Source organism: Amblyraja radiata, chromosome 28 (genome assembly GCF_010909765.2).
Source record: "Amblyraja radiata isolate CabotCenter1 chromosome 28, sAmbRad1.1.pri, whole genome shotgun sequence".
Classification (NCBI taxonomy): domain Eukaryota; kingdom Metazoa; phylum Chordata; class Chondrichthyes; order Rajiformes; family Rajidae; genus Amblyraja; species Amblyraja radiata.
Window position 1 is genome coordinate 2,481,060 of NC_045983.1, and position 10,074 is coordinate 2,491,133.

At 56.7% G+C, this 10,074-nt stretch overlaps 1 protein-coding gene across 1 annotated transcript in view; it reads right to left on the bottom strand.

Annotated features, from left to right (window-relative positions):
• Positions 1 to 1,085: 1,085 nt before the first annotated feature.
• Positions 1,086 to 10,074, bottom strand: part of LOC116989133 (active breakpoint cluster region-related protein-like) — a 19,669-nt gene continuing 10,680 nt past the window's right edge. The window contains exons 2-5 of the mRNA XM_033046358.1: positions 9,542 to 9,676; positions 6,172 to 6,277; positions 2,091 to 2,232; positions 1,086 to 1,782 (exon numbers count right to left, since the gene is read on the bottom strand). Of these exons, the coding sequence (XP_032902249.1) occupies positions 1,699 to 1,782; positions 2,091 to 2,232; positions 6,172 to 6,277; positions 9,542 to 9,676 (467 nt within the window). The 3' untranslated portion in view covers positions 1,086 to 1,698. The remainder of the gene's footprint in view (positions 1,783 to 2,090; positions 2,233 to 6,171; positions 6,278 to 9,541; positions 9,677 to 10,074) is intronic.

Genomic DNA, 10,074 nt, shown 5'->3' on the forward strand with positions numbered 1-10,074 from the left:
TATCCACCCCCCTGTATTTTCCCACAGTATCCCCCTTCCTCGCACCATATCCCCCACCCCTCTCTCACTGTATCCACCGACCCCGGCCAGATGTTCACTGTCCTAACCCACCCCATGCACCATCTCACCCCCCCCCCCCCCCCTCATCAGCCGTCCCCCCACCCTCCCACCACTCTCCCTCCCTCCCTCCCTCCATCCATCCCTCCACTCTCATCACCCCTTCGTCTTCCTCCCCTCACCCCAACTTCTATAAGTTGTACAAGCAGAATTCGGCCCATCGAGTCTACTCCACCATTCAATCACGGCCGATCTATTTCTCCCTTTTACGTTAGAGAGACAGCACGGAAACAGGCCCTTCGGCCCACCGAGTCCGTGCCAACCAGTGATCCCCGCACATGAGCACTCTCCTACACTCGGGACAACAGAGGCCAATGAACCTACAAACCTGCACGATCAAAGCTCCCCATAACCCCCAACATCTGTGTGGGGAGGGGGGAGTCTGGGAAGAGGGGAGAGAAGGGGGGACAGGGAGAGGAGAGGGTGAAGAGAGGAGGAGGGGAGGCAGAGGTGAGAGGGGGATGGGGACATTTGAGGGAGGGGGGACAGTGAGGGGAGGGACAGAGGGTGGGGGGGAGAGTGGAAGAAGGGGAGGGAGGAAGAGAAGGGGAGGGGATGGAGGAAAAGAAGGGGAGGGGATGGAAGGCCAGAGCGGGAGCGAGTGATGTAGGAATGGAGCATATGGCTGACAATTCAGGGTGGCATGGTGGCGCAGCTGTGGAGTTGCTGCCTTACTGCCCTACAGACTGAGACCCGGGTTCGACCCTGACTACGGGTTCTGTCAGCGCGGAGTTTGTACGTTCTCGCTGTGCCCACGTGGGTTTTCTCCGGGTGCTCCAGTTTCCTTCCACTCTCCAAAGACTTACAGGTTTGTAGGTTAATTGGCTTCTGTAAATTGTCCCTAGTGTGCGTAGGATAGTGTTAGTGTACACGGGGTGATCGCTGGTCGGCGCGGACTCAGTGGGCCGAAGGGCCTGTTTTCGCGCTGTATCTTTACACTAGGCTGAAGTACAATTGAGTGCGAAGGGTTTGGAGTTTGTACAAACACTGCATGGTTGCCGTTTATTAGCCATGCTGACATGACGTACACACAGAAACATTCACCAAGCTGAGCCCCCGTTACCCGGGGAGCTCTCACACGTTACACACACTGGACACGTGCCCTGGGTCAGTCAGGGGTCCGGGGTCATGGGTCGCTCCATCCGTGGCTGGTCCAGCGGCGCTCGATACACAGGCCCAGGGCAGAGGGCATGACCGTGGGGAGAGGGGTCGGGTGGGTGGCATAGGGTCAATGGAGTAGTGGAGGGGTCAGGGGGGTGAGGAGGTGTCAGGGGGGTCAGAGGGTGAGGAGAGGTCAGGTCTGTCAGAAAGATCAGGAAGTCAAGGGGGTGGGGAAGGGGATCAAGGGGTCTGGGTGGATGGGGGAGGCGTCAGAGGTCACAGGGGGGTCAGCAATTGGGACCAGGATCCTGCTGGGACCCTGGTTGCTGCAGTAATGTGGGGGTGCAGGGTGTGGGGACGGGGGGAACGGGGAGGGGTGTCAGGGGGTGGGGCCGGCCCTCTCCTCACCACAGGGGTTGGGCGGGTCTCCGTGCCGAGCGAGTGGTCCGTGCACCATGGGGGGGGGGGAGGGGGGGGGGGCTACATGGGGTAGGTGAGGGAGTTACGCCGGAGCTCACTGGCCGTGAGAGGAGGATGTTGCAGGTAGTACAACAGCACCTGTACCTGGGGGGAAGAGAGGGGAACGAGGAGAGGAGTGTCAGAAGGTGCAGCATAACCCCCCCCCCCCTCCTCCACAGTCCCCTCACACTCATCACCAGCCCCCACCACAACCCCCCCCTCCCCCAAAGTCCAGGCCAATCCCTCCCAAACCCCCCCCCCCCCCCGCCCACATCCACCAGCATCACCACCCCCCACACCCACCGCCCACCACAGTACCTCCCCTCCTCACCCCTTACTCCCGCTCCCTTCACACACTCCCCCTCCCCCTCACTACCAGCCACGACCCCATCCCCTGCTGCCGGGTGCTGTACCTGTGCCATGATCTCGTGTGACCAGGCGTGGCTGGGTGTGGCGCTGGGTATCTGAATCTCTGAGGGCCGCAGCAGGGTGGGCCCAAACACCGTGGCCAGGTTGTGTACCGACATCTTGTTCACCGCCTCCCGCTCCGCCACCCTGCGGCACACAGGGGGACACGGGGTGAGATACAGGGTGGGGAGCACGGGGTGAGGGTGAGGGGGGGAGGCACGGGGTGGGGGGGGATGCGGGGATCCAGGGTGAAGGGGGTCAACATGGATGGCTACAACTAATGCTGCCTCTGCAGTGGGGTGGGGCAGGTGATGGCGACAGACTCACACATGTACAGTGCCCTCCATAATGTTTGGGACAAAGACCCATCATTTATTTATTTGCCTCTGTACTCCACAATTTGAGATTTGTAATAGAAAAAAATCACATGTGGTTAAAGTGCACATTGTCAGATTTTAATAAAGACCATTTTTATACATTTTGGTTTCACCATGTACAAATTACAGCAGTGTTTATACATAGTCCCCCCATTTCAGGGCACCATGTTTCAGACACAGCAATGTCATGTAAATGAAAGTAGTCATGTTTAGTGTTTTGTTGCATATCCTTTGCATGCAATAACTGCTTGACATCTGCGATTCATGGACATCACCAGTTGCTGGGTGTCTTCTCTGGTGATGCTCTGCCAGGCCTGTATTGCAGCCATCTTTAGCTTATGCTTGTTTTGGGGGCTAGTCCCCTTCAGTTTTCTCTTCAGCATATAAAAGGCATGCTCAATTGGGTTCAGATCGGGTGATTGACTTGGCCACTCAAGAATTTACCATTTTTTAGCTTTGAAAAACTCCTTTGTTGCTTTAGCAGTATGTTTGGGATCATTGTCTTGCTGTAGAATGAACTGCCGGCCAATCAGTTTTGAGACATTTGTTTGAACTTGAGCAGATAGGATGTGTCTATACACTTCAGAATTCATTATGCTACTACCATCAGCAGTTGTATCATCAATGAAGATAAGTGGGCCAGTACCTTCAGCAGCCAAACATGCCCATGCCATAACACCCCCACCACCGTGTTTCACAGATGAGGTGGTATGCTTTAGAGCTTCGGCAGTTCCTTCTCTCCTCCATACTTTGCTCTTGCCATCACTCTGATATAAATTAATCTTCATCTCATCTGTCCACAAGACCTGTTTCTAAAACTGTGGTTGCTCTTTTCAGTAGTTCTTGGCAAACTGTAACCCGGCCAACCTATTTTTGCAGCTAACCAATGGCTTGCATCTTGCAGTGTAGCCTCTGTATTTCTGTTCATGAAGTCTTCTGCAGACAGTGGTCATTGACAAATCCACACCTGACTCCTGAAGAGTGTTTCTGATCTGTTGGACAGGTGTTTGGGGATTTTTCTTTATTTTAGAGAGAATTCTTCTGTCATCAGCTGTGGAGGTCTTCCTTGGCCTGCCAGTCCCTTTGCGATTAGTAAGCTCACCAGTGCTCTCTTTCTTCTTAATGATGTTCCAAACAGTTAATTTTGGTAAGCCTAAGGTTTGGCTGATGTCTCTAACAGTTTTATTCTTGTTTCTCAGTCTCATAATGGCTTTTTTGACTTTCATTGGTACAACTTTGGGCCTCATGTTGATAAACAGTTTCCAAAGCCTGGAGGAAAGACTAGGTGCTGAGAGCTCTCTTATACCTGCATTAAGGAGGCAATTACAAACGCCTGTGAAGCCATGTATCCCAAACATTATGGTGCCCTGAAATGGGGGGACTATGTATAAACACAGTTTTAATTTCTACATGGTGAAACCAAAATATATAAAAATGGTCTTTGTTAAAATCTGACAATGTGCACCTTAACCACATGTGATTTTCTATTACAAATCTCAAATTGTGGATTACAGAGGCAAATAAATAAATAATGGGTCTTTGTCCCAAACATTATGGAGGGCATTGTATATATATATACACACACACATGTATATAAATAAATACATACACACACATACACTCACACCCACTCGTACACACACAGACATACACAATAAACTGCAGTAACTCAGTGGGACAAGCAGCAACTCCGGAGAGAATGAATGGGTGACATTTCGGGTCGAGACCCTTCTACAGATACATAGGAGACCTGGACGTAAATGTAGAGTTGGAACAAGATGGACCTCGTCTATTGCATCCGCTGCGCTAGGTGTCAACTGCTCTACATCGGTGAGACAAAGCGCAGGCTTGGCGATCGCTTCGCCCAACACCTCCACTCAGTTCGCATTAACCAACCTGATCTCCCGGTGGCTCAGCACTTCAACTCCCCCTCCCATTCTGAATCCGTCCTTTCTGTCCTGGGCCTCCTCCATGGCCAGAGTGAGTCCCACTGTAAATTGGAGGAGCAGCACCTCATATTTCGCTTGGGTAGTTTACACCCCAGCGGTATGAACATTGACTTATCCAATTTCAGGTAGTCCTTGCTTTCTCCCTCTTTCACCTCCCATTCCCAGCTCTCCCACAGCCCACTGTCTCCGCATCTTCCTTTCTTCTTCTCGCTCCCACCCCTACATTAGTCTGAAGAAGGGTCTCGACCCGAAACATCAGCCATTCCTTCGCTCCACAGATGCTGCCTCACCCGCTGAGTTTCTCCAGCATTTTTGTCTACCTTGGACATAAATATAGATTGGTTGGTGGATAAGTTTGCTGATGACAACAAAATTGGCAGAGTTGCAGACAGTGAGGAAGACTGTCAGAAGATACAGTGGGATATAGATCAGCTGCAGAAATGGGCAGAGAAATGGCAGATGGAGTTTAACCCGAGCCAGTGAGGAGTGTTGCACTTTGGGAAGTTGAATGTATGGGGAAAGTATAGTCAATGGCAAGCCCCTTAACACCATTGATTGTAGAGGGATCTTGGAATCTGACTTGGTAGCTTACTGAATGAAGGTGGCAGCGGAAGCAGATAGGGTGGTAAAGAAGGTAAATTTATTTGCTTGCTTTTGCAGATCGGGGCATTGAGTACACAATTTAGGAAGTCATCCTGCATCCTTATAGGACCGTGGTTAGGCTGCATTTGGAGTAATGCGTGTAGTTCTGGTCGTCCCATTACAGGGTGGATGTGGGGGCTTTGGAGAGGGTGCAGGGGAGGTTCACCAGAATGATGCCGGGATTAGAGGGCTACGGGTACAGGGAGAGGTTGGACACTCGGATTGTTTTCTCTGGAATGCCGGAGGTTGCGGGAGGACCTGATAGAAGTGTGTAAAATAATGAGAGGCACAGATAGGGTAGACAGTCAGAACCTTTTTCCCCAGGGTGGAAATATCACAGACTAGAGGGCAGAGCTTTATGGTGAGAGGGGCAAATTTAAAGGTGATTTGTGGAGAAAGTTTATTTACATAGGTGGGTGGGTGCCTGGAACATGCTGCAGGGTGGGGGTGGTGAAGGCAGATGTGATAGTGGTGTTTACGAGACTTTTGGATCGGCACGTGGATATGCAGGGAATGGAGGGAAATGGATTATGTGCAGGCAGAGAAGAGTTGGCATCATATACAACACAGACATTGTGGGCCGAAGGGCCTGTTCCTGCTGTACTGTTGTGGGTTCTATATGCAAGATATTGATGAGGCCACATTTAGAGTAGTGTGGTCACCCTGGTGCGGGAAAGATGGTGTCGAGCTGGGAAAGGTACAGAGAAGATTTACGAGGATGTTGCCAGGACAAGAGGGCCTGAGCTATGGGCAGAGGTTGAGTAGACTGGGACTGTTCCCTGGGGCGCAGGAGGATGAGGGGGAATCTTATAGAGGTGGATAAAAGATGCACATAATCTTTTGCCCAGAGTAGGGGAATTGAGGACCAGAGGACATAGGTTTAAGGTGCGGGGAAAACGATTTAATAGGAATCTGAGGGGTAATTCTTTTACACAGGGGGAGGTGGGTGTATGGAATGAGCTGCTGGAGGAGGTAGTTGAGGCAAGGTGGGCAAACTAGGAGGTTATTCCTTGGATCTCAGGAGGCTGAGGGGTGGGGCGGGGATAAAGGCGGGGATGGTGGTGGAGGAGGGAGGGAGGGATGGGGGCACTGGTTGGGGGTGAGGGGGGGTACTGTACCTTTTGAGGTGCTGCAGCAGGAAGAGGAAGGTGCTGGCGTTGGGCTCAGGCAGTGAGCGCAGTAGATGCAGCATGCAGTTCTCCCTGGCTGCGGGGTCCGACAGAGCTGCAATAGTGCACCAGTGGTCAGTGCAGAGCCAGCACCCGCGCTGCCCCTCACCGTCAGTGTGATCGCGTGCGCATGTGTGAGGGGCACACGTGTGTGAGCTGCATGCACACATGCACGGGTGTGCGCGGCACTGCATGGGTGTTAGCCTGCGAGCAGGGTGTGCAAAGGTGTGTGTGTGTGTGTGTGTGAGCGCGTAGGTGTGTGCAGGAGTGGTGGTGGGTACACAGCTGTGCACAAGGTGTGCACTAGCTTGAGCGAGTGTGCACGGGTGTGAGCGGCCATGTAAGTGCTTAAGCTTGAATGAACAGGTGTGAGCGGATGTGCACAAGCGTGCATGTGAGTGCATGGGCGTGATCAAGTGTGGTCAGGTGAGTGTGCTTGAGCGTGTGGGCAGGTGTGCAAGTGTGAGTGTGTAAATGGCCGTGAGTGGATGTGAGCATGTGTGCCGGGGTGTGAAACGTGTGCACAGGTGTGAACATGCGTGCAAGCACTGGCGTGTGTGCACACGAGTGGATGTGCACAGGGATGAGCGTGCTTGAGCGAATGTGATCGGCATGCACAGGTGCAAGTGGATGTGCACTGCAGTGCGCCTGTGTGCAGTGGTGTGAAAGGCGTGCACAGGCACGAGGTTGCATGCAGAGGCGTGAACGTGTGCGAGCGGGTGTGAGCTAGCATGCACGGGTGAGCATGCATGCACTGGTTGAGTGCGCGTGAGCAGGTGTGCACAGGCAGAGGCAAAGTGAGCAGATGTGCACACGTGAGAATGTTTGAGTGTGTTTGCATGGGTGTGGCCGTGTGTGAGCATGCGTGCACTGGCATTAGCATAGGTGAATGTGTTTGCAAGGGTGTGAGTGTGCAAAAGCAGGTGTGCACAGGTGTGAGTGTGTGTGTGGGCGGGAGTGCACGGGTGTGAGCGCGGGTGTGCGAGCATGCGCGCCTGATTGTGAGCGTGTGTACATGTGTGAGCGCATGCTCGGGTGTGTGCGGCGTGTGTGATTATGCGCACATGTGCGAGGGAGTGTGTGTGTGTAAGCATGTGTGTGAGCGGGTGTGTGTGAGCGGGTGTGTGTGAGCGGGTGTGTGTGAGCGGGTGTGTGAGAGTGGGTGTGTGTGAGCAGGTGTGCGTGGTGGAGGGAGTGTGAGCGGGTGAGCGTGGCAGGGTGAGTGTGAGCAGGTGAGCGTGGCGGGGTGAGTGTGAGCGGGTGAGCGTGGCGGGGTGAGTGTGAGCGGGTGTTCGTGGCGGGGTGAGTGTGAGCGGGTGTGCGTGGCGGGGTGAGTGTGAGCGGGTGTGCGTTGCGGGGTGACTGTGAGCGGGTGTGCGTGGTGGGATGAGTGTGAGCGGGTGTGCGTGAGCGGGTGTGCGTGGTGGGGTGAGTGTGAGCGGGTGAGCGTGGCGGGGTGAGTGTGAGCGGGTGTGCGTTGCGGGGTGACTGTGAGCGGGTGTGCGTGGCGGGGTGAGTGTGAGCGGGTGTGTGGCGGGGTGAGTGTGAGCGGGTGTGTGTGAGCGGGTGAGCGTTGCGGGGTGAGTGTGAGTGGGTGTGTGTGAGCGGGTGTGCGTGGCTGGGTGAGTGAGCGTGTGTGTGTGAGCGGGTGTGCGTGGCTGGTGGTGAGTGTGAGCGGGGGTGTGTGAGCGGGTGTGAATGGCGGGGCGAGTGTGAGCGGGTGTGCGTGAGCGGGTGTGCGTGGTGGGGCGAATGTGAGCGGGTGTGTGTGAGCGGGTGTGCGTGGCGGGGTGAAAGTGAGCGGGTGTGCGTGAGCGGGTGTGCGTGGCGGGGTGAGTGTGAGCGGGTGTGCGTGAGTGGGTGTGCGTGGCGGGGTGAGTGTGTGCGTGAGCGGGTGTGCGTGGCGGGGTGAGTGTGAGCGTGTGTGTGTGAGCGGGTGTGCGTGGCTGGTGGTGAGTGTGAGCGGGGGTGTGTGAGCGGGTGTGCATGGCGGGGCGAGTGTGAGCGGGTGTGCGTGGCGGGGTGAGTGTGAGCGTGTGTGTGTGAGCGGGTGTGCGTGGCGGGGTGAGTGTGAGCGGGTGTGCGTGAGCGGGTGTGCGTGGTGGGGTGAGTGTGAGCGGGTGAGCGTGGCGGGGTGAGTGTGAGCGGGTGTGCGTTGCGGGGTGACTGTGAGCGGATGTGCGTGGCGGGGTGAGTGTGAGCGGGTGTGTGGCGGGGTGAGTGTGAGCGGGTGTGTGTGAGCGGGTGAGCGTTGCGGGGTGAGTGTGAGTGGGTGTGTGTGAGCGGGTGTGCGTGGCAGGGTGAGTGCGAGCGGGTGTGTGTGAGCGGGTGTGCGTGGCTGGTGGTGAGTGTGAGCGGGGGTGTGTGAGCGGGTGTGCATGGCGGGGCGAGTGTGAGCGGGTGTGCGTGGCGGGGTGAGTGTGAGCGGGTGTGCGTGAGCGGGTGTGCGTGGCGGGGTGAAAGTGAGCGGGTGTGCGTGAGCGGGTGTGCGTGGCAGGGTGAGCGTGAGCGGGTGTGCGTGAGCGGGTGTGCGTGGCGGGGTGAGTGTGTGCGGGTGTGCGTGAGCTGGTGTGCGTGGCAGGGTGAGTGTGAGCGGGTGTGCGTGGTGGGGTGAGTGTGAGCGGGTGTGCGTTAGCGGGTGTGCGTGGCGGGGTGAGTGTGAGTGGGTGAGTGTGAGCGGGTGTGCGTGGCGGGGTGAGTGTGAGCGGGTGTGCGTGGCGGGGTGAGCGTGGCGAGTGTGAGCGGGTATGCATGAGCGTGTGTGCGTGGCGGGGTGAGTGTGAGCGGGTGTGCGTGGCGGAGTGAGCGGGTGTGCGTGGCGGGGTGAGTGTGAGCGGGTGTGCTTGGCGGGGTGAGTGTGAGCGGGTGTGCGTGGCGGGGTGAGTGTGAGCTGTTGTGCATGGCGGGGTGAGTGTGAGCGGGTGTGCGTGGCGGGGTGAGTGTGAGCGGGTGTGCGTGGCGGGGTGAGTGTGAGCGGGTGTGCGTGGCGGGGTGAGTGTGAGCGGGTGTGCGTGGCGGGGTGAGTGTGAGCGGGTGTGCGTGGCGGGGTGAGTGTGAGCGGGTGTGCGTGGCGGGGTGAGTGTGAGCGGGTGTGCGTGGCGGGGTGAGTGTGAGCGGGTGTGCGTGGCGGGGTGAGTGTGAGCTGTTGTGCGTGGCGGGGTGAGTGTGAGCGGGTGTGCGTGGCGGGGTGTGTGTGAGCGGGTGTGCGTGAGCGTGGCGGGGTGAGTGTGAGCGGGTGTGCGTGGCGGGGTGAGTGTGAGCGGGTGTGCGTGGCGGGGTGAGTGTGAGCGGGTGTGCGTGGCGGGGAGCGGGGACTCACCAACGCCCTGCAGGAAGGCGGGGTGCAGCCGGTCAGTGAGCAGGGGTTCAGGCAGCTGTCGGAAGTAGAGTTTGAGGGTCCCAGCAATGGCGTGGATGTCCAGGTCAGTCAGCATCAGCAGCACATCCTTGGCATCTGGGAGGGGGGGGAGTAAAGGGGGGGGAAGAGGAGGGAGAGAGTGAGTGAGGGGGAGGTGGGAGCAAGGGGGAGGGGAGGGAGAGGTTCGAGGTTGAAGGTGATTTTGAGGGAGGGTCCCACAGTGCAGGTTGTGGTCAGTGGGGTAAAGAATGGGTGGGTTAACACTAGTTTAAAGATACAGCACGGAAACAGGCCCTTCGGCCCACCGAGTCTGCACTGACCAGCGATCCCCGCACATTAACATTAGCCTACACACACTGTAGATAATTTACAATCTTTTCTGAAGCCAATTAATTTACAAACCTGCACGTCTGGAATATGGGAGAAACCGGGGCACCCGGAGAAAACCCACGTGGTCACGGCCCTGGGTGTGGGTGGGTGAGGTCGCGGGGGTG